Source organism: Crinia signifera, chromosome 7 (genome assembly GCF_055691185.1).
Source record: "Crinia signifera chromosome 7, ASM5569118v1, whole genome shotgun sequence".
NCBI lineage: Eukaryota > Metazoa > Chordata > Amphibia > Anura > Myobatrachidae > Crinia > Crinia signifera.
In genome coordinates, this window is record NC_139223.1 from 136170746 (window position 1) to 136196568 (window position 25823).

General features: G+C 44.0%; 1 protein-coding gene across 1 annotated transcript in view; it reads right to left on the reverse strand.

The window, feature by feature from the left end:
• Positions 1–25823, reverse strand: part of ARHGAP15 (Rho GTPase activating protein 15) — a 579674-nt gene that overhangs the window by 475472 nt on the left and 78379 nt on the right. Inside the window, exon 4 of the mRNA XM_083153856.1 lies at positions 11630–11698. Within this exon, the coding sequence (XP_083009982.1) occupies positions 11630–11698 (69 nt within the window). The remainder of the gene's footprint in view (positions 1–11629; positions 11699–25823) is intronic.

The following is a 25823-nucleotide window of genomic DNA, read 5'->3' on the forward strand; positions in this document are numbered from 1 at the left end:
CTGGCCTGGCTCAGGCCGTGATGTGGCCATGCTGCCTGGCACACTGCTGCCTGGCACACTGCTGCCTCTTCCTCTCACACTGTTGGCTCTTAGTGTGCCTCTGCTGCCTCTCCCCTTGACTCCTCTGGCGCTGCTGCTTCCTGTAACTGGCCTACTGCTGCCTCTGCCACCTGTGCTCACTGACACTCCTCTCCCAGACATTCCTCCTCTCCTCTCCATGCTCCTTACTACCTTTCAAAGGTCAAAATGGCACCTGTGCCCCTTTATATAGGGCAGGGGTGGCCAAACCGGTCCTCGAGATCTACCAACGTACCACGTTTTCCAGGTTACCTAGCTGGTGCACAGATGTAGTCATTACTAACTGTTACATTTTAAAACATGCTGCATTCATTCCTACTATAGATCCACAGGTTGCCTGGAAAACATGCACCATTGGTAGATCTTGAGGACAGGTTTGGCCACCCCTAATAAAGTGGGTGTGATGCATATTGTAGGGGACTTAGGTGGGCCAATAGGTTAGGGGGTTATTTGGCATGTGGAGGCAGTGTTGTAATTCTTCGCATTCCGGTTGGTCATAAAATCGCACATGTCCAGTGCCGAAAATCGTACATTACTGTGTCATAAAATTGCATCACATCGCACCACATCGCATCTCTTTGCACTTCACCGCACTTTTTGGGCGCATTAGTGCATCCCATTAAATAATCTGTTTTAGAGGAAAAAATGCGAAGTGGGAAAAGTGCGATACGGTGCGATAAGGTGCAATTTTGAAATGTTACTAAAAATCGCATTCTATTAAATGTCACCAAGAGCATTGTGTCCTCCTGGAGAGGGTCATGTTGGGAGGTATGGATATACACAGGGCTATTTTTCAGCAGGCTCCAGCAGGAACTGAGGCCCTTATTCTAGTTCACTCTTTCTGACAAAATATTTCTTAGATGGACAAAACCATGTGCACTGCATGTGCACCATGTGCACTGCATGTGAAAAACCCCACCTAAATCTAATTATCTCTGCACAAGTAACACCTGCCTCACCTGCAGTGCACATGGTCCATCTAAGAAATATTTTGTCAGAAAGAGTGAACTAGAATAAGGGCCTCAGTTCCTGCTGGAGCCTGCTGAAAAATAGCCCTGGATATACATATACCACAAATCACACACACGTACACCTTTGATATATATGTATATATATATATATATATATATATATATATATATATATATATATATATATATATATATATATATATATATATATATATATATATATATATAGACATTGGATGGGCTCTGCACACACTAAATTAACTGATAATAAATAGTGGAGATTTGGTTCATGAATTGATCAATGCATTTAAGCACTATCGCTGAAAATGGCTGCAATACACATAGCTATCACATCAATGTTTGATACCAGGCATGCTATCAGGTCTAAAGCTCACAGCAGACTTTGCTTTTATAGGTGAGCAGCTACCAACACACCTGTCACTAATCATCTAGGGAAATGGCTAACACAAGCTATGGAATCTTAGTTAGCCATTTCCCTAGATGATTAGTGACAGGTGTGTTGGTAGCTGCTCACCTATAAAAGCAAAGTCTGCTGTGAGCTTCAGACCTGATAGCATGCCTGGTATCAAACATTGATGTGATAGCTATGTGTATTGCAGCCATTTTCAGCGATAGTGGTAGGACCTGCAGAACAGTGGGGTCCCTTGACGGGGGCTGCAGGCTTAAATGCATTGATCAATTCATGAACCAAATCTCCACTATTTATTATCAGTTAATTTAGTGTGTGCAGAGCCCATCCAATGTCTGTTTAAACAATGTGGTCACAAGCCATAGGGCACCCCAAAACTAGGAAAGGTGAGTGCCGATGTTAAGTGTATATATTATATATATATATATATATATATATATATATATATATATATATATATATACATAGCTCACCTCACACACTTACACTTTGGACAGATACACACAACACAAAACACGCACACACATATACAAAACACACCACATGCAGTACAACTCACACCCACATACACTACAACATACACCCAAAACACACAGAACACGCACACAACCAGGGTTGCCTACCTGACCCTCTCCTTCTGTTAGCAAAGTAACCTGAGCGCAGCTGACACTCCGGTTCGGGTTTTTGCTGCTGCAGTGGTGACAGGCAGTCTGTTCACAGCAGGGAATCCAGCACAGGTTTTGTGCTCACAGTCTGTGATGTCTGAGTGGGGCGTGGCAGCACCTGCTATATAAACCTTCCTCTCAGGCTAGGCAGGTGCTGCAGAATCCTAGTCAGATAGCCAGTCAGCCTTGTCCTGTGCCTAGTTAGTTTCTAGCAATTGTATTGTATGTTGATTACAAGTAATATAGGTCTTGGAGTTTGCATCTTGATCCAGACCTAACCGTAATCAGGAGTTGTGACTGTAACTGCTGGGTCCCTGTACCACCTTGTGGATCCAGCTAGGTTGCTGTTACACTCCCTCATTTCTTGTTACCTCTCTCACTGTGCAGCACTCACTGGTATCAGCTTGGTGGCAGCTAGCTGAACCTGTGTGCTGCAGGTGAGCACAGGTCCTGATATCTTACCCTTTCCCTCAGTGCAGAGCCCACTGGTGTCAGCTTGGTGGCAGCTAGCTGAACCCGTGTACTGCAAGCGAGGGGTACGGGTTTAGGATATTTTCCTATGGTCTTCTTCATCTCTAACCTAGGAATCTATAGACCTGCCTCTGTAGTACCCTGTTGGGACTGGGGTTGCCTATAGCAACAAGTACATTCTCGTGTCGAAGCATTACACCAAGCTCCTCTATAGGTATCTCTCCTGTTACCATTGGGCTCTCATACTCCCAGCCCCTAACTGTGCCTGTGAGTTCCCCCAGTATCCTCTCTGTGTATTGTGTGTATGCTCCCAGTCTGTTTTAGTATTAGTACTTGTTCACTACTGATGTTTACACTGTTCCTATGTTTCTGAGTCTGCCTAGCACTGCCCCTGTGTCTCCGTCCGTGGTCCTCTCCACAGTATCTAGTTTGTGCACTCCCAGGTGCATTCATACTGCCAAGTGGCATAACACCTTCAGGGAGAAAATGCTCTGTTCCTGCACGTCCCTGGTAATGTATGAATGCCATCACCTGTGGTGAGCTAGGTAATTGATAAGAAAGGTGTTTCACCACAGGTGATGGCAATCCTACATTACCAGGGAAGTCCAGGAACAGAGCATTTTCTCCCTGAAGGAGAGGGTCAGGTAGGCAACCCTGACTTAAACATTGCACAGATACAGTACACACAGCACACTACACACACACATATATGCATAGCGCACCTCACACACTTACACCGTGGGCAGATACACACAACACACACACATAACACACCACTCATAGTACAACACACACCCACATATACTACAACACACACACAAAACAATACAACACACACACAAACACACAGAGCACATACAAAATAAATGCATCATACAGTAGGTTCTAAATATCAGGAGTAGATGTGGAATTCATCAACACACACAAGCTATCAAGTCAGGAGCAGTTTATTTGAAACACCACACCAGATTTCATTGCTGTCATTGAGTATGAATGCAAACACATTCTAACATTATGGTGGAGGCTTTAAACAATTGGGAATAATATACCACATATCACACACATACACATTGGGGGTTATTCTGTACGTTCGCATTGGGACAGATGTTTTGTGTATGCGCATGCGCAGCCACATTTCTGCGCATGTGCATATGCTGTGTGCGTGCGGCACGTTGAAAAGACTGTTCGTGGGGTGCGTGCACCCAAGACTGCAGCCGGGGGACGGCGGCGGATAGTCACACCCATGAGAAGTGGCAAGCATTTCATGGGCGTTCCCATAAAAATGCTGGGTGTTCCCATGGAAATCGCCCGGTGACGTGAGCACCAGGGGCGGCCAGCTGACATCACTGGCTGTCCACCTACTTCCCTCTGAATGCCCACGCACATCTAAGGCTACCTAAGAGTGTGTGTGCCATCCACATCATTCAATGGTCAGCGACCATCAAATGATGTGGGTGTTTCCCCACAGCCTGCAAATGGATATTAATGTTAAACATCCATTAGCAGCCCGTGCATATGAACGCAGCGTGCGGGGGGGGGGGGGGGGAATGCGTATTGGCATGGCGGCGTCTGGTTGACTCGCAAGACTGCAAATTTGTCCTTCTGTCTCTCCATAAAAAGCAACATATGGCAGTTTCATAACCTAGAGGTGGTATAAGACATTGTTTGGGTCCAGATTAGGTTCACAGTCACTAACACCCACAATCCAGACACCGTGGGGGTCCCCGGGGCCCAAAAAGGGGTCTGGCCACTACACAAAGTGGGTCAGGGAAGCAAGACATGGCAACATTGCATAACATAGAGGGTGGAAGAGGACATTGATTGGGTCCAGATTAGGTTCAAAGCCACTAACACCTGCATTACCGACACCGTTGGCATCCCGGGGGGTGTCAGGGATGCAAGATATAGTAGAGTTGCAAACATAAATTGGGTATAGGACATGGGGTTTAAGAAAACAAAATAGCTCAGATTCGGGAGCCCACCACAAACAGGTATATGCCAGTCACTCCATGGGCGTGGTTAAGCTGAAAATAAAAGAAGGAGAAGGTGCTAGTAATGCTAATTGTACACCCAAACCTGAGCAATGCCAGGTACCTCAGCTAGTGTGACATAAAGTGAACGGGTGGCACCAACATCTTCCATAGTATAAACTGTGGTCACTATGGTGTGGCAGAATATTGATTAGGGGCACTGTAATGTTGCATGAAATGAACTGGCGGTACTGCAATATGGAATGATATGAACTGGGGGCATGCTAATGCAGCACAATATGAACTGGAGGCAAAACATTTGTGATGTACTCTGAACTTGTGGAACTAAAGTGTGGCATAATGTGAACTGGCAGCACTACAATGTGGCATATGAACTGAGTTCACTGTGTGGTTCAGTGTGAGCTAGGAAACTACTATGGGGCATATGAACTGAGCTAGAAAACTATTATGGGGCATAAAACTAACAAGCACTGTGGAGAGAGGTCTCTCTCTAGTACAGGGGTGGGCAATAAGCTGACCTTCAGGCATGCTGGGATGTGTAGTTCATCAACAGCTGGGGGGCCACTAATTGCCAACCCTGCTCTAGTAGATTGGTACAGGAAAACTATTTTCTCCATCGGGGCTTATGACTGAGCCCTATAAAGCCCAGGGACCATTGGCCATACATTTTCAAATGCAGCAAACTTCAAGTTATCTCTCCAAACTACTGTTAAGAAAAAAAAAACTATAAAAAAAATAGGTTCAGTATTAGAGTTGCAAAACAACTGCTAAATACTTTTATTTTGTGCTCAGCCGCCTGGAGATACGTTCGCACTTTTTATAGAACACAGTTCATGTCTTGTTCCCCTGTATTAGAGTCTAAATTTATCAAAATAGCCTCACAGAGCTTCATTAGACAGATGCTAGGATTGTCAGTAATCTGCACATGTTTCCGCAGAGTTCCTCTTCGTGCAGTATTCAACCTGCCTGGAAGAATTTCCATCACTTCTTTCAATTGTTGCCCTTCTTGCATCTTTCCAGCTGAGGGAAGGTTAACAAAAAAAAACAGGAAAATATCCTAAGGCGCCTTAATATGGTTTCGCTGAAACAATTAGATATAAAGGACAAAAAATAAACATTTGACTTGTTTCTTAGAAAACTAACTAAACACCAACAAATCCAAGTAATGAATTTTCATAATTATAACATTACCCCTGAATATTAAAGAAATAATAGATCAGTTTATACATTTACTTTCATGATCATATCTTTTATAGGTGTCTGTCTTCTTTACGATCAATCAAAAAGTATTTTGGGTACTTGTTTCCTAGCACGGCGCCACCAATTTTGATTGTGAGCATCGCGTCGGAAAAAAAATCGCGTCCATCGCATGCCAACCAGATCGCATGCGATGCGATCGACGTGATTTTGCATTGATTTTAATGTGAAATGCCCCAAAACACCCCATTGTTATAGAAACCCCCCCCCCCGATGTTTGAAATGGCCCCCAATTTTACCCCCCCCCCCCCCGCCGCTATAGACGTCAACCCGAAGCGTGGCGAGCGGCGGCGGTACGCGTCCTCCGACCTTTTCATACCCCTACTATCCACATCGGCGTGGAGTTGAGAATAGAAAATGTGGGGAGCGCAGCGAGCCACCGAGCCTGAAGCGTGGCGAGCGGACGCGGATACCTTCACAGGTATCGCGGCCCATCGCGGGCTTCACAGGTATCCGCGTCCCCATATTGGCCCATTTAACATTGTCACCTATGTGAAATCGGGTTGATCGCATTGCGGGCCATTATAATGGCGCGCAACGGACGCGATCAACCTGATTTTCACTTTAACATTGTTCCCTATGGGGAAATCGCATTGATCGCGTCGGTCGCATCGCGGCCCCTTATTAGGGGCCGCGATCAACGCTATTTTCACTTTTACCGGCAATTGAGACAGTTAAAGACAGAAAAAATCAGGTCCATCGCGTCCATCGCATGCCTTAAGTACCTTAACTTAAGGCATGCGATGTACCACGACGGGCGCCATGATAGGAAACAAGTACCGTATTTTGCGCCTAAGCGACAGTAGCCTGAGAAACTAATTAATACTAAATTGTTTATGAGCATTGCGAGTGAATGCGCCCTAAATTAGCCCTTGCGCACTCCATTTGCTCATCCACCTCTAACAATTTAAATAAAAGAGGCATAAAGGCATTCTTAGGATGCCTTCTGATCAGGGAATGGTTCTTTAGGTTCACAGAAAATACAGATGGAGCGTCCCTTGTCCTTGCCAGGCGCCCACCAGAACGCCCCCTCTGGCGAGCGGCGGCGGACAGTCCCAGTCTCTTGGTGGCTGGGCGCCGGGACCCTGCCCGTCTCCGCTTCAGGGAGACGGGCAGGGTCTATGTCGAAATGTGCTGACATGGACACTATATACGTGTACCACATTCCCTTGCCTGGCTCACTGCGCTCGCCATGCTTCGGGCACAATAACAATCTAACTCTATGCCCACTTGGATCTTGAAGTAAGAAGGTTTTTTTTTTAAAATCATGAAAAACTCATCAAACTTTTCCTGTGTCAACCATTTTCATGTCAATCTTTTCTTGTGTCGACCTCTTGTCAATGTCGACCTAAAGCCTGTCAATTTTTTCATGTATCGACCTATTGTCTGTCAACCAGTAGTGGTCAACCTCTTGACTGTCGACATAATTTCTGTTGACCTCTGATCTGTTCTGCCTTAGCTACAGTAAGTGCCCAATTACAGTGGATATCTGGTTACACCCTGACAGGATCCTATAAATAATCCTATAATCTAATGTATGATATTTTTACATTCTCAGACACAGAGGGCGAAATGTAATAGGGTGTGATTTTTTAGACATGTGCGATTTTTGGTCAAAAACGGCCGAAATCGCACATTTTCCGAAAATCGCACATTTAATAGGTTGAAAATCGCGGTAAAAAATCGCACTTTTTACCGCGAAATCGCACTTTTAGAAGTGCGATTTTTAGTCACATTTCAATTCGCATCCAGATGTTTTCCCATTATAAAGTATACAACTCGCAAATGTAATAGGGTGCGATTTTTGGTCAATGTTACCAAAAATCGCAAAAAAAATAGACCAGGTTCTGACAGGCGAATTTGACAGAACCATGCACAGATCATTGAGATCTGTGCATGGTTCTGTTAATAAAAATGTGTAAAAGTGTTTTTATAAAAAAAAAAACGGCGTGGGGTCCCCCCTCCTAAGCATAACCAGCCCCGGGCTCATTGAGCCGGACCTGGTTCCAAAAATACGGGGGGACAAAAAGCATAGGGGTCCCCCGTATTTCTGAAACCAGCCCCGGACTCTTGGACCGGTCCTGGTTCCAAAAATACGGTTGACAAAAAATCTGGGGGTCCCCCGTATTTTGAAACCAGCACCGGGCTCCAACAGCCCGCGGTGTCATGCCACAGCCGGGGGACACTTTTTATACAAGGTCCCCCGGCCAAAACATGAGCACCGTGGCTGGTCAGCCTTGGACGGGGTACCTGGAGGAGTGGGGACCCCCCCAATAAAGGGGTCCCCCCCCCCCAGGCTTCACCCGTCCAGGGCTGAAGCCCGGGGCTGTCACCGGCGTCCGTGGCCAGTGGACGCCGGCCTGATAGGGTTAAATCCATCATACATATCATTACATTGCTTTTTACCGGCGAACTACAAGTGCCAGCAGACCTCCCCCGCATGCTGGGACTTGGAGAACCACAAGTCCCAGCATGCAGGGCATTAATGGGCCCGCTGGGACTTGTAGTCCACCTGTAAAAAGAATGTTTATAAAAAACACACACACAGAGAAGTACAAGTTTATTACACACACACACCTCAATTTTACACCAGCATACTTACCATTCCTGGATCCAGCGCTGGTCTGGCTGCTTCACAGCCGGCTCCCCCCGCACTGACAGGCAGCGGGGAGAACCGGCTTTCTCCGTTGCCTGTCACCGGCTTTCTCCGTAGCTTCTGTAGCTCTGTCCGAGTGCTACAGAGGCTGAGAGCGCGATTGGCTGAGCTACAGTATGCGTCTCCATGGAGACGCATAGCTCAGCCAATCAGGACTGAGCTATGCGTCTTCATGGAGACGCATACTGTAGCTCAGCCAATCACGCTCTCAGCCTCTGTAGCACTGGGACAGCGCTACAGAAGCTACGGAGAAAGCCGGTGACAGGCAACGGAGAAAGCCGGTTCTCCCCGCTGCCTGTCAGTGCGGGGGGAGCCGGCTGTGAAGCAGCCAGACCAGCGCTGGATCCAGGAATGGTAAGTATGCTGGTGTAAAATTGAGGTGTGTGTGTGTAATAAACTTGTACTTCTCTGTGTGTGTGTTTTTTATAAACATTCTTTTTACAGGTGGACTACAAGTCCCAGCGGGCCCATTAATGCCCTGCATGCTGGGACTTGTGGTTCTCCAAGTCCCAGCATGCGGGGGAGGTCTGCTGGCACTTGTAGTTCGCCGGTAAAAAGCAATGTAATGATATGTATGATGGATTTAACCCTATCAGGCCGGCGTCCACTGGCCACGGACGCCGGTGACAGCCCCGGGCTTCAGCCCTGGACGGGTGAAGCCTGGGGGGGGGGGGACCCCTTTATTGGGGGGGTCCCCACTCCTCCAGGTACCCCGTCCAAGGCTGACCAGCCACGGTGCTCATGTTTTGGCCGGGGGACCTTGTATAAAAAGTGTCCCCCGGCTGTGGCATGACACCGCGGGCTGTTGGAGCCCGGTGCTGGTTTCAAAATACGGGGGACCCCCAGATTTTTTGTCCCCCGTATTTTTGGAACCAGGACCGGTCCAAGAGTCCGGGGCTGGTTTCAGAAATACGGGGGACCCCTATGCTTTTTGTCCCCCCGTATTTTTGGAACCAGGTCCGGCTCAATGAGCCCGGGGCTGGTTATGCTTAGGAGGGGGGACCCCACGCCGTTTTTTTTGTAACTTTTTTTTTTTTGCACAAAATCGCATTTATAAAATTGCGCACATTTTCATGACTGAAAATGCGCACATTTTCATGACTAAAAATCGCGGCAAATCGCATTTTTTGCCGCTAATTCGCATTTCATTACATATGCGAATTCGCGGCAAAAAATGCGATTTTTAAAGGTGCGATTTGGTGCGATTTTTTTTTAGTCTAAAAATCGCACCCTATTACATTTCGCCCAGAATGTCTGATCAGAAGGAGTAACATCATCTGTTTACAGTTACCATGCAACAATGTGACTCAATGACATGGCGCTTCGATTTAAATATACATTGCATAGGTAAACAAACAACGCACTGTTCGACAACTCATACTGCTTTCACATTGCAGAAATGGGTAATGACACGGTATTCTTAAATGGGACTTTAAAACGGGTCTGAGCCTTGAGACCTTTCACATTGCAGGTGAAAACCGTTTTAAAAATCATTTAATACCATTCAAACATTCAACCCGTTTAACCCCCAAGGGACACGATTCAAGCCATTGAAATAGAGCTGTTCAAACTGCCAAAAAAAACGGCTTTAAAACGTGTAGGAATACCGGTTAACTTTAACCGGTAAATCAACTCTGGCACTTTCACATTGCAGCCTTAAACGTTTTAAAATGGAAAAAAAACAGCAATATACCATTTTAAAAGTGCGATGTGAAAGGGGTATAAGTGTATCATTGCATGCATACTGCACATAACAACACTCCGCTGGTTGTGGAATCATTGGATATGCAGAGCATAGGACCATTCAATAAATTACAGCCAGGAACGATGAATTGAGGGAACATAATATACGATGTGCATGTATCATTTCATTTCAATCAATTAAACATATATTTAAAATTAAACTTTCAGCAAAAATAATCACCCAATTGTGTGATAATCGCCCATTGCATACCCACATGAATTACAGTAGGCCCATAGATAACTGCTGAGGATAAACTATTAGGATAGAAGATTTAATTGGAATTCACAGGAATAGCTCTTCACCTGTAATATGTACCTACTGTACTAGCTGAGGTACCCGGCGTTGGTTTATTGTGCAATTAGCATTACTTGAACTTTATCCTTCTCTTGTTTTAAGCTTAACCACTCCCCATGCCCAGACATACAACCCTCTGTGGTCGGCTCCCAGATCAGACTACATTTATTTTTCGACTTAAACCACATGTCATCTCCCCACCACCCTATATTATGCAACTTTGCCATATGTTGCTTGCCTGACCCACTTTGTGTAGTGGCCAGACCCCTTTTTTTCTGCCCCCTGGGCCCCCAAGTTGGGGGTCTTAGTAGCCATGAACCTAAGCTGGACCTAATCAATGTCCTCTACCCCCTCTATATTATGCAACTTTGCCATTTCTTGCTTGCCTGACCCACTATGTGTAGTGGCCAGACCCCTTTTGAGGCCCCAAGGACCCCCACGGGGTCAGGTTTGGAGGTCTTAGTGGTCGTGAACCTAATCTGGACCCAATAAAGCCACCTCACATAGTTTTGTCCAAATAAATCCAACATGCATACCGGACAAACAAACAGATGGCATATATGTATGACATTATTTATGTAATTTTTTTTATTATTTATTTATTAACTGTTATAAATAGTGCCCCCATTCACATAGATACCATACAGAAACCCCTGTTCACATATGCCTCATTGCCCCTAACAGGCATGGCGATGCATCCATGTGTGGGGCCAGCCAAGTGTGCTACATCCATCTCATATTCACTGTACAATAATACTGCCCTTCCCCACCAGAATTGGGAACACCAATGTCCAGGAGAGAGAAGAGTTGGAAGCAGGTTATGTTGGGAATCCACTCCCACTCCAATATTCTAGGAATTTGTGCAGCATGGGAACTACTCTAGAAATGGCAGTGTTATCTGCTCATTAACCATTGTATACAAGTCTGGATGGGTCATATTGTATACTTTTATTCTTACAAAGGAAACAAATGATGATAACTACATTATTTGATGTCTTATAAATATTTCTAATTAAAATAATTACAGTCCAGCCAATTAAATAGACAGTCGTAAATATGGATAAGAACTTACTAATATATCTTTAAGAATCGTGTTCTCAGTCACGTAGTGTTGAGAGTGATTCCTTCGATGGCGAGAAATCTGAAAAGAAATTAAGAATTTTAAAACTAAATGTATGTTTATTAAAGGAAGAGAATTGGCCAGAACATACATTTATTTGTAAAGAAATCTTGTTTCATATAGGAACACAAGAATAAAAAAATGATAAAATCCTCCCAAACTTGTCAATTATATATTTTTTGCAGTTACCTGGACTTAAGCAACTGATGAGAAGAGCTTCTTTAAATTATCAGTTACAGCTATAGGAGACCAGTGAGAAGCAGGGTGGAAATACTAGTAGTGCAGCCAGTGCTCAGCACTGGGCCCACTGTAGAGAAGGTATTGGCAGTTGGGTGGCCATGGACAGGATACAGTTAGCATACACATGTTCGACCAGAAGACTGGCACCAGGATCCTTACACTCCCAGTGTCATTTAAAATGTAGCTTAGTCTGTACGCTCAATATTATTACTGATGCACGCTTCCATGGATTGTTAATGATTTCCTCCATTGTCTGTACATGCAGCATAATCTGACTATATCATCGACTGCATGTACAAAGCGGGGAACGTCAGTAAATGATATTGTTAATATGTCAATGCGCTATATTGTTTGCTTGAGAGTTCAAGGGAAATTGTTGACGATATCACTCATGGAGGCACTAGAGGAAGGGTTAGGGGATAGGCTGTGGGTGAGGAGGTTAGGGTTAGGCTATGGGTAGGAAGGTTAGGGTTAAACACTAAGAAGGGTGGGTAAGGCACTGAGTTCGTATGGTTGGGGTAAGGCTGCAGGGGGGCAGTTAGGATTGGCTATGGGGGGTGGATAGAGTTGGGGACTAGGGGGGTTGGGTTAGGCTGTGGGGGGTAGTTAGGGTTAGGCTGCAGGTAGAAAGGGTTAGAGGCTAGGAAAGGAGGGATATGGAGGCGGTCAGGATCCTGGCCATCCGGATGCTTCTGACCGCCGGCACACTTAGCACCAAGATCCCAATCCATCCCACCATCAACATATCGGCCCTTATTCAGATCTGATCGCAGTACAAATTTGTTCCCAAAATGGGCAAAACCATTAGCACTGCAGGTGGGGCAGATGTAACATGTGCAGAGAGAGTTACATTTGGGAGGGGTGTGTTGAAACTAAAATCTAAATTGCAGTGTAAAAATAATGCAGCCAGTATCTACCAGAAACAAAAAAACTCACACAAATCTAACTCTCTCTATACATGTTACATCTGAAAAAGGGCCACTGTGTATCCATTGACGTGAGTGCCTGCCTAGCTGTCAACAGTAGTATACTAAAAAGACTTAATGGATTATTCAGTTAGCATCATGGCTCCATAGTTAAAGGACATTGCCCAATTGGGGCACGAAACAGTGTTTGTGCAATGTCATTTATATACAGTATGCGCAGTGCCAATTAAATTGTGCTCTTCAAATATCTCTTTGCATTGAAACCCACTATATTTTGAAACAACAATGTTACCCAGAAACATCTCATTCTTTATCTACAGTATATTTCTTCTCTTATCTAAATGATCCTATCACTATTTCTATTTATGACATAAATATACAGCAACATTGATAGATAAGAAATTTGTACAATAACGATACCATAAATATATACATACATATAATGACAAATAATAGTAATACACTTCATCTGATGCTCAGCTCCTCTGCAGCACTGTAACAATCCAAGCAGCACAATTGTAAGTTTGAAATGAAGAAGAGACTGGCATCTTTGACACGATGTAAAACTTTACATGACCTATATAAAAGAACACCGCTTAACAAATACATTACAGGCAAAAAACATCTGGTGACAAGACTTTGTCCTAAAGTGTTTTGCTCTCTTAATATTCTGCATCTAAAGCAAAAGCGCTTTCATGAAAATACTTTGGTGCGTGGCAGCTACTCCTTTGGGGAAGGAGGAAAATGTCATAGCTTATTTGCTGTATTTTTGCAGGCCTGTTTTCTGAAGTGTCAGCTCCTCGTGTTATTAACATGTACTGTAAGTGAGAGTGATTCACCGATGCTATTGAGACGACTTCTAAGATCTCCGAGTTTTCATTTTCATTATTAATGGCAAATTGAAATTAAAGGATCAACATACCATTATTACAGAGAATCATTTTTCCGTAAACCTGTGATTAATATTTTAGAAATTTACGTATACAAAGCAATGCATATTTTAAAGAGAATACTACATGTAATACATGAATCTAGGACAGGGATACAATGGGGATGGTTAATGAGAAGATTCAGAAGCCCCCCTTGGCTGATCAACCGGCCACTTCAGCACTGAATTCCCACAACAGCCAAGGGGAATCGAAGAACTGAAAACTCTGGTTACTTTAACTCTATTTAGGTCTTTCTTAAAGAGAACTTCAGCTCCAACAAGTGGCAAGGATGGATCTGTCGGGGACTCCAGACTCTTGGAAACAATATCTCCAGTAACTCTGATCATTAAGTTCTTGGAGCATAATGATTTTTAGTGGGACTGACTGGACGAGGTCATCCAGTGGCGATGATTGGACTGGCAGTGGACAGTCATCCAATCAGCTGTCATTAACATCTAGGTTCAAATCTGATCATATTTATGAAATGGCAAAAAAGTAAAGCCCTTGCATTTCTGTAATGTCACGCTGCCTTATTTTTGCATCCATTTGTTTGAGTGCATGTTCTGCAGGGAAACATAGGGGGATTCAAGGCTGTTCCCTGCTAAATGTGGAATAAGCACAATGTAATGGTTCATCTGCAGGAATGGTGGGTTAGGGATAGGGGGTAGGGCTAGAATACTTTCCACCCAGTTGTCAGGATAGATATATATATATATATATATATATATATATATATAGATAGATAGATAGATAGATAGATAGATAATAGAGAGAGATAAATATCTATCTATCTATATATACACTGTATATATAAATATATATATATATACGGTGGCGGCTCTTACCTCTGTGGAGAAGGGGGGCTGCTGCAATGATGCTACCCCCCTCTTCGGTACTGCGCATACGTCGGCCCCCAGCCTCTATGGGCTGCTTCGGCAGCAGTCCATAGAAGCATATTGACGGCCCGCTACTGCGCATGTGCAGAACCCATTTTTAGGGCATACCAGAGAGAGGTAATGCCTCCCAATGGGACTGCCTTGGGTGATTGTCAGGTCGGACTTCCAATAAGAAGCCACTACCAGTCACAGTAACAGTAAAGCCATCTCACAGACACTGCATCTGGATTCACACAGTAGCAGATTTTACCTGGGGGGTAAAAACTGACACTGCATATATATATATATATATATATATATATATATATATATATATATCACTATCGTACACTAAAAAGCTTAGAAACATTATGTTATAATACACCATCAGGTTTTACACATATATGACACTGTACTGTAGGTCAATTATGCCCCTATCCACCTATTGTTTTTTTTTTTATATATATATATATATATATATATATATATTAATGTATATATAATTCAGATTAGATCAGTTGAGAGCTGTACAGGAAGTTACACATAAACAGATGATGGGAACTTGTTATGTTGCTCAGGTGATGTGAACTGAAGCCAGATATTTCATGCCAACATGAGAACTGCAGTGCCAGTCTGATGTCCCTAGTGAATGCTGTGCAGTGCCAAAATATCTGCCATGGTCTGGCAGAAGTTCAGCACCAAGCGTAAAATATTTGAATATAGACAGAAAAAATACAATTTTAGTTTCTAAATAACAATTGTAAAATACTAATATTTGAAACAAAAGAGCAATGGCCATTGCTAATGTATGCGAATAGATTTTATGTATTGCACATTTTCTGTGTAATCGCACATAAGCCGAGTTCAGCGCAGGCAGCGTGGTCATGTAAATGTATGCCATACAGAAACACACACCTGTTTGGAGGCGTATCTTTTGCACCTAGTATAGGGCAGGTGGAAGTGCGCACTGATAATCAGGGCCTGCAGGGAGCCAGGTGCATATGGAGCACTTGCAGGTGCACACAAGTCTGCTTGCAGCCACAAATCTGCATTTTCTAATGTATGTTTCTCCTGAACAATGTACATGCATTTACTTTCAACTGTATCAGATACTGTAGTATGAGGAAACGTCACCAAACACCAACAGCAGAGGCGTAACTATAGAGGATGCAGGGGATGCAGCTGCTATGGGGCCCTGTGGCTTAAGGGGGCTCAAAAGCAATCACCTGTATCCGGAGCTGATGCTGCCACCACAGCCTGGAGCCACAACAGTAAGGAGGTGAGGAGGAGAAAGAGGACCTGCTGGTGCTGCCGCTTACAGGAGCCGCACCATGATGGTAGAGACCCAATGCTGCTGCTGACAAGAGCTGCACCATGGAGGAGAGGAAGATGTAGCCATTGTAGGATACTACAAACCCGATGCCAGTGACTGACTGTTTGTCATCATGTCCCTCTGTCTTTGCACCCACCCTTCTCTCTGTCTATGCTGCCCCCACATCCGTATGTCTTTCTGTTCCCCAATATGGTGTTCAGTCCCCCAAATGGTGGTCTGTCCCCATCTGTCTATGCTGTTCGTGTCATCTGTACCCCCCCCTGTCCATTTTGTATACATGGTGCTCTATCCCCATCTGTCTATCACTACACCCATCCATCTGTGCTCGTCCACCATCCTTCCTTCTACAGTATATAAGGGATAGTAAAGATTTCACAAGCAGCACAAAACTGTCCAATCAAAATTATGTAAAAAGATTGTGATGTTTTACTGACCTCCAGGACTGCAATCAAAAATTGGAAGGCCCGATACTGAGGAAATACTGTAGGCAGGTTTATTCATTTTCCCGGGCAGCTGTCAGCAAGCACCAACATCTGCCCAGCTGTGGGTACCCCACAGCCATGACATGTATACAGGATAGGAGCCAAGGCTGCCCTGCTCCCCTTCCTATGAAACTTGTATTAATCAAACCTATTTATATGCTGCCCAGTAGGGTCTGATTCAGAGGCAGCTGTTAATTTTTAAAACTGCGCAAAATTAAAACTGCTGCCTTTGGGGGCCGCCCAGCACAGGGCAAGGCCACACTTCTCACTGTGTCCCTCCCCGTGATTGGCCACATAGCCTCCATGGCCCTCCACTTCAGCGGTTGGGACATGCCTGGGTTGTACAGACCGCCCCCACAAAATGGTCAGTTCTGCCCTCGACCCACCACATCATTGCCGCCCTGGCCGGCACTGACACTGGAATTTCCTGTGATCGAAGTTTCGGTTCTTGCGCATGTCTGCTCTGGTGTGTGCACATGCACAGAAGGGCGGTATAGTGATTTCTGTACTTGTGTGCATGAGTCTGCATCAGACCCTCAAAGGAGACATCTATATAATCTATGTCACTGGACTCTGTATACAGATGTAATTATGACCATTAGGCATGTATCAGATGTTGCATCCCACAATCATTGCTGATAATAAGGGGGCGGTGCGTAGATAAATACATAGTGGAGCAAAATGTATGACATAAGGATACAAAGTATTTACTAGATACCTCCAACGACAAAGAACAAGCCAAACATGTTCTGTAAGAGCCTGACACATTTTGGACCTTATTCAGGTCCATTCGCATCGGCCATCTGTTCGCAAGGGGACCGACTTATGCACATGTGGATATGCCGGGTGCGTGTGGCCACGGCAAACAGACTGCTCACTGGGTGCACGCACCCAACATTGCGGGCGGGGGTGGCGAGCAGGAGTACTCGCCCATGTGAGCGCCCAGCATTTCATGGGCGTTTCCATGAAACACTGGGCATTCCCATGGTAAGTGACGAGGGCAAGGAGGCGGGCAGCTGACATCACCAGGTGTCAGCTGCCCGCCCATTTCCTTCCGAATGTGCACGCATATCTGAGTGACCTTGAGAGTCCCTTTTGATATGTGTGCACGCACCACATCTTTCGATGGTCGGCGGCCATCAAAAGATATGGGAGGTCACCCCTGGCCTGTGAATTAACCTGGCATGCGAAGGGGGGGGTCAATGTGCCACCTTTCCCAGGGTGGGTTCTGGTTGATTTGCAGGGGTGTGAATTTGCATCTGAGCGAGTCAACCAGAATAACCCCCTTTATTCTAAACCATACTTGCCTACTTTGGATTTCAGCTCTCCGGGAGAAGCCCAGAGAGGCAACACTTCAGGGGGGCGGGGGCAAGGCTGACATCACTTGGCCCCGCCCCCATGCCGGAAAACGCTGTGATTTGCGGGGCTTAAATGATGCAAAATGCAGCGATCGCGTCATTTAAGCCCCTCCCCGCGGACCCTCGATTTTACATTAATTAAACCAGCGGGCAAGGGCCATTTCGGAAGGGTAGGCAAGCCTGTTCTAAACCAAAACCCTGGGTAATTATTATGTGCGTCGTCCAATAAAAACCTGATCCCACCATATCACCACGCATGGATCATAGTGACTACAGTGAAGCTACAATTAGCAGATGAGACACAGACACCAAGGATGAATATAGTAATTTTTGAAGAATCTCTGTATTTGGTTAATGTGTTTTGCAAAAGCGCATTGAATGTATAAGTGTCTTTTAAGGAAAACAGGGATTATTTAGCAATGTAGACCTGAAAGGCAGTTTAACAGATGGCAACAATAAACACAATCTCAGGACCCCAGAGCAGAGAATACCTTTTTGAATTGATTTTATTGGATTTCAGCAGCCAAACACCTTTTCAAACAGCTTGTATCTGGTAAGCAGTGTGTATTTCAGTACTCCCTTAAGGAAAATATATTTTTTTCTGTGAGAAAGTGAGATACATTTCTACCTCAGCCTCTCCCCAACCAATCAGCACTAAAACAAATTGAGAAATTGGTGCTGCTACGTGATTTTGCAAGATACGTGAATCAGGAGGCATGTTGTGTTTCGCCGAGGGCAAGCGATCTCACGCCAAGTTCCGCGACAAAGAGAGCTTGAACAGAATTATCAGTAATTGTTATTTCTTACTTGGTTGCATACCTTTTACATACAAAGATGTGCTAGTAGGAAGTCCTGTTGTCATTTTATGTGTTAGTTTTAAAGATAACTTCTTTCATAAATAAATGGATATTTATTCATGGTTATGCATTAAAGACCAGTCATAAAATAGATGTAATTAGTCCTAATATACTCTCTGATACTTGGTTGGAGTAGGTCCTGTCTCATCACTGCTGTCTGTAATCAGCATGTTGATAGATAAGCCCACATGCTAGACTAGAGGCACAAGGTAAGGTAGAACAAGGTGTGTGCTCTTGCCCTGACCCGGTGGGGTTGCTAGTTGGATGCTGCATCGATTGTATACAGGACTTACTGTAAAGTGGTCATGCAGAAGTGGGGAACTCCCTTCTCTAAGCCACCTAATTACCCCACTCTAACCTAAACTACCCCCATTAGGCAGAGACAGGGCCAGTGGTAGGGTATCCCCCTGCAAACTAGAATGCTTTTCTGTTAGAATTACTGTACCGGGCCAATGTGGAGGTTAAAATGTTCCAGCTCACCATTAGAGGTGGTGGAACTCAGTTTCACCTCGTTTCCCCTCACTTTAACCCCTGATTGTATGACATACTGTAGCCCACAGGATCACAGACCACTATACCAAGTTTATTTAAGATGGAAGTTCTATAATACTGCAGAATCTACTTCTTATTTAAGTATCACCTTCTAGAAGATAATAGAATCTGATTGGTTGCCCATAGCAACACCACGTCTTCAATAGAAGTCCAGTTTTAGTAGATTCTGCTGATTGCCACAGTAGTTACAGCATTGCTCTGACAGTAACAGAGGTCTGGAGAGAGTTATAAAATATGGCACATTAGGGGGTACATTTACTTTAAAAAAGCTTAAAAAATGAAAAGAGGTGATGTTGCTTATAGCAACCAATAAAATACTAACTATGTGGTCTACACCTAAGAATGGTCGACATACTCTAGGTCAGCAGTAACAAAAGTTCGACAAAAGGTAAAGGTCGACATGAACATGGTCAATGCAGAAAAGGTTGACTCAAGTTTTTCATGTTTTTTTGTGTCTGTGTCGACATAGAAACCGTATAAGTGTACGGCGTCCCATTGTTTTTGGTACACTATTATAATCTAGCTCTAGGCCCATGTGGATCGTAAAGTATGGACCAAATTGGTTAAAAAAAAATGTCAAACATGCTCATGTCAATTGTTAGCTTGTGTCGACCTTCTGTCATTCTGTTATGTCGACCATTTTAGGTGTCAACCTACTCACTGTTGAACATTGTTGATCGACCTAGTTATTGTTGACCCATGGAAAGGATCACTGGCTGGCTGGCAATTTTCAGCCTGAGGGGCAACACAAGCATGTGGCCCACCACCATTACCATCATTTCACCACCCTATCCTCTCCCATCTAGTATGCAGCAAGGATTAGACAATCATTCCCCCACACACACACACATACACACAGAAATGGGGACAGTGCACGCCCAAGGCGCATTGCAAAAAATTACACTTTTTCATTACCCCACTATCCACGTCAGCGTGGAGTTGATGTTATATAGTGCAGCGAGCCACCGAGCCCGAAGCGTGGCTAGCGGACGTGGAATACTTGTAAAGTAATCCGTGTCCCCTCGCGCCCCGCGCTGCGCTCACCACGCTTTGGGTTCGGTGGCTCGCCACACTATATAAATTCAACTCCATGCCGACGTGGATAGTGGGGGAATGAAAAGGTCGGAGGACGCGTTCCGCCACCCATCGCGGGGCTTGCTGCGCTCGCCACGCTTCGGGCTGGCGTGGATAGTGGGGTGGGGGTGCGTTACACCTATTTTTAGGACAAACAATCAGATCATTGTATAGCTAATGTCATGGCATCACACACCCTTTAAAATCGCATGCGATTTTGCGGGACATGCAATGCAATGCAATGTGATATAGTGGGGTACAATGAGGATAGAAAAAATTACATAAAAAAATTGCATCGCGTCGCATGCCGCTATAATGGCCCATGCGATGTGATGCGATTTCCCTACGGTGCGTACGTTGGAATTCTGGGCGTCGTGCTAGGAAACAAGTACCATTCATTGAATATCAGATATAACTGTAGTGCTATGAAAAAAACTCAATTCTTTTGGTATCCTAGGGTGTATTTCATCCAGGCCAAGAGATTTGTTACTATATGTCATCCACTGCATTTACTTGTCACCCACTACCTCTCCCTGTCACCCTTTACCTCTGTTAGACATCCTCTGCCGCTCCCTGTCACCAATTACCTTTTTCTCTTACTCTCTGCCTCTCCATCGTCCTTTGCTTCTCCCTGTCACCCTCTGACTGTTTGTCACTCTCTGCCCTTCCTCGTGGGGTGGAGAATGGGTACCAAATCATAATTTTGCACCAGAGCACACCACTCATAAGTTACCTCACAAATATTGATTAGCTTGATCTTCTGTCACAGGTCTGTAAGACTAGATGCACTTGTGCATCTACTCTGCAAAATACACAATTGCTCTGTTCAGTTCCTCCCATCAGCCAGTGCAAAGTGCAGCCCACTGTGCATTATCAATAAATGTACATGATGATGCACTTGCAAATATGGTAGCACAATGATTTTAATGTGTACTTTTTGTTTATTCATTGTAAAATATCTTTTGTGTATTGATTCCCTTCCTGACAAAGTTTTCTGGATCCCATATGGATTACGAGAAAAGGATTTACTAGTAGGTACTGTAATTAAAATCCTATTTTATATATCATCCATAAGGGCTACTGGGGTCTCAATATGGTGGGGATGTCCCAAAGCTTCCAGAACGGGCGTGAACGTGTGGAGACTTCTGCAGCATCACCTGCCCAAACTGGGTATCCTCTTTTGTCAAGTCATCAAATTTGTAAAACCTTTACAAATGTATGTTTTTTCAACCACATCGCAGCTGGACAAAGTTGTAAAGCCAAGACACCCCGGGCAGCCACCAAACAAGAACCCACTGCTCTTGTTGAGTGGGCTTTCACAAAAGCAGGGATTTGTAAATCTGCTGGCGCGTAGGCTTGTTGTATGGTTGTCCAAATCCAAAGAGCGATAAAATATGAAGAACATCCTGGAGAAAGGTCTGTACCTCTGGCTGAACTGCCAACTTCTCCTGGAAAAACACTGATATGGCAGAGATCTGAACCTTTAGAGATCCGAGGCGTAGGCCCAACTCCAGACCCTCCTGCAAAAACCGCAGGAAAGGTCCAGTTTAAATTCCTCAGGTGGAAGCTTTTCTTTCTCACACAAGAAAACATATCTTCTCCAGAGACAATGGTATGTGACGAGGTCACAAGCTTTCTAGCCTGATTCATGGTAGAAATCACCTTCGTATCAAGGCCCCTATTTGCTCAAATCTGCCGCTCAACCTCCAGGCCGTTAAACATAGTCGCCTTAAGTCCTGGTAGACGAATGGGCCTTGTTGGAGTACATCTTTTCTTAGAGGTAGATCCGCATACTGTACCACGTTCTTTAAGGCCAGTCTGGGGCCCCCATGATTGCCTCCACTGTTTGGCTTCTGATTCTTTTTAATACCCTTGAGATTAAGGGAATCAGAGGGAACAGGTATACTAGTCGGTAAGACCATGTTGTCGTTAGCTTCTTGCGGAGCCTCGACCCCATTAAATCTATCTGTGGACATCCCCACAGATTCACAATCTGTTCGAACACCTGGGCATTCAGACCCCATTCCCCGAGATGTAGATCGCGACGACGGAGGAAATCTGTTTCCCGGTTTACACACCCGGGATAAATATGGCTGAAACTACCCTTGCATGTTGTTCTACCCAAGAGGGGATCTTGGATACCTCCCTCATGCACGCACAGCTCTTTGTCATACCTTGACGGTTGAGCAGGAGATCGTCCAAATATAGAACTACATTGATTCCCTGAGTCCTGAGCAGGAACATTTTTTCTGCCATCACTTTTGTGAAAGTATGTGGGGCCATGGACAGACCAAACGGCAAAGCCTGGAAAAATAGTAATGTTCCTTTTGGAGGGTGAATCTCAGGTATGCTTGATGAGGAGGCCAGATGGGTATGTGAAGTTAAGCATTCTTCACATCCAGTGACCCAGTTATCATTGCCTTCAGTGACTCCATCTTGAACTTGAAGACCTTTAGATAAGGGTTCAAGGATTTCAAATTCAGCATTTTTCATACTGAGCCATCCGGCTTTGGTACCACAAACAGGTTGGAATAGTAACCCGGGCCCTGTTGTTCTAGAGGAACTGGCAGTTGCCACCTTGGTATATTCATGAACCCAGCCCGTATTAGGCAAGCAGTGTCCACATCCACCCAACTTGCCCCATTATGGTAAATATACTAATATGCCACTTGTTGTTTTAGTCCCATCATGCAATGCTTAGCGACCATAGTTTAAAAGTTTTTTTTATTTATTGGCTATTGAACACATTTTTTGTAAATACTAATTTACACAACCCAGAAAGTATGCAGTAGCTGGTTCTATCCCATTCCCAGAGTCCTGGCATTTCCTTCCTGCATCACCTTTTTCCCTTGTACATATTGGGCCTGATTCTGGTTCACTTGCAAAAGCAAGTTCTCTCTCTAATGGACAAAACCATATGCACTGCAGGTGGGGCAGATGTAACGTGTGTAGAGAGAGTTAGATTTGGGTTTATTATTATTATTATTATTATTCTTTGCAGACTAAATATTGGCTGCTTTATGTTTACACTGCAATATAGATACAGGTTGAGTATCCCTTATCCAAATATCCGTTATCCAAATTATTCCGAAAACCATACATTCCAGAAAGTGAGGAAAACATTTTTTTTCTTGCTAAAAACCTATTGGGGGCATCTGTAACAGCACTACTGAGGACACGACATGTAACTGGCACTAAATATGAGCAAGAAAATGATTGCTTGGCAATTAAATTCAGTACCTGAGATTGTACACAAACTTTGTTTCATGTGTTGAAACCTTGTTTTATGCACAAACAAAATATACACTGCTCAAAAAAATAAAGGGAACACTAACATAACACATCCTAGATCTGAATGAATGATATATTCTTATTAAATACTTTGTTCTTTACATAGTTGAATGTGCTGACAACAAAATCACATAAAAATGATCAATGGAAATCAAATTTATTAAACCATGGAGGTCTGGATTTGGAGTCACCCTCAAATTAAAGTGAATGATTCAACTTTGATGTAAAGTCCTTAAAATAAGTCAAAATGAGGCTCAGTATTGTGTGTGGCCTCCACATGCCTGTATGACCTCCCTACAATGCCTAGCATGCTCCTGATGAGGTGGCGGATGGTCTCCTGAGGGATCTCCTCCCAGACCTGGACTAAAGCGACCGCTAACTCCTGGACAGTCTGTGGTGCAAAGTCTTGGTAATTGCCTATAATTTTGACCTGTTGTCTATTACATTTGCACAACAGCATGTAAAATTGATTGTCAATCAGTGTTGCTTCCTAAGTGGACAGTTTGAAATCACAGAAGTGTGATTGACTTGGAGTTACATTGTGTTGTTTAAGTGTTCCCTTTATTTTGATGTGTTTGTAAAACATAAATGCAAGATATATCATTGAAATATAAAATTATTCTGAAATACGGAATAGTCTGTTATCCAAAAATCTTCTGGTATTTTGGATAAGGGTACTCACTCAACCTGTATCAGTTTGAATACAAACCCCACCCGAATGTAACTCTCTGCACATGTAACATCTGCCCCACCTGCAGTGCACATGGTTTTGTCTATTAGACAGATAATTTACTTTTGCGAGTGAACCAGAATCAAGCCCATTGTGTAATGTGTATTTGTGGTGGGTATGGGATAGGGAGGACCAAGCCCATTGCAGCTTCCCATTGGTTGCTCATACCCACTTGAATGGGTGTGCTGCTTAAGCTAATGTACCTCTTCACACATCAATAGTATTCATATATATTATAATCATTTCAATAAACCATTAATGACATTTAGAAAACATATTAAAAAAGCTATATCTTTTATATATACATGAATCATTATTACAATAAAAAGTACTGTAAAATAACATTACACTGTTTGCAAAGTAGCATAAGTCGGACGTTCTGATGCTTCTAAGATATGATTCTGTGTCTAGTGCCGTTACTGTACGAGGCTGATATGACTTTATCCCTGTATTCATGGTACTGTCCTGCCCTCTTGTGGTCCTCTTAGGAATAACAGTACATTTTATTTAAATGGCAGCTATTAACTGCACACATGCTTCTTACTGTCAAGTTCAAGGTCAGTGTTGAGCTATTTTCAGCCCATCTCTTCTTGATCCATGCAGAGACATGACAAGGTAGCATGATTTGGGGTCAGCTGTATTACAGGAGTCGTTATATGAAGGAAAAGAGAGGGAATCAATCCCAGTTGACAGTGTCTTGAGGATACTCAGAGCTCACTCTATGCCGCTGTCATTTCGCTTGAATCAAAATCAATGTTAGCTTTGTCATATCATTTTAATAAAAAAACATCCTCTCGCTTGTGCCAACTCAATTGGATGTTTCACTCAGCTGGCGACTAATTGCTGTTATGAGGCATATTGTATTTTATTTGTGTGCAAATAGGAATGTTGACACCCGGGAAAGTTATTTATAAGTGACTGATATCCAACAGCAGGTATACTGTACCAACACCACCGTACCGTATACTGTCATTGTGAATGAGGATCTATATATTCAGGCTCATTCTGACCAAAAAAAAAGTCACTTTCCACCTGGGTAAACCGTGTTGCACGATGCAAAATGTATTTATTGCATGCAGGGTAAATACTGTCTGCTTTTGCATGTAGCCAACTTTATTTGTACATTGCAATTTAGATCTGAGTCTGGAAATGTCCCACTCACAAGTAATCTCGGTACTTGTGAGTTATCCGGGCGCCCGATTTTAGATCGGGTACCATCGGATCGGATCTTGTCGCATCGCGTGTTAACCAAATGGCATGCGATGCGACGCAACGAGATCAGCACCCGATTTTAGCAGTGTACCCGATTTAAACATTGGAATCAATGTAAAATGGTCCCTGAGACCCGATTTTACATTTATTTCAATGAAAAAATGCCCAAAACCCCCAAAAAGTGACAAAACTTAAATCCCATCCCCTTTGTTAACGCCACTCCACTATTGACGCCAACCCGAAGCGTGGCGAGCGCAGCGAGCCCGCGAGGGGCGGCGGTACGCGTC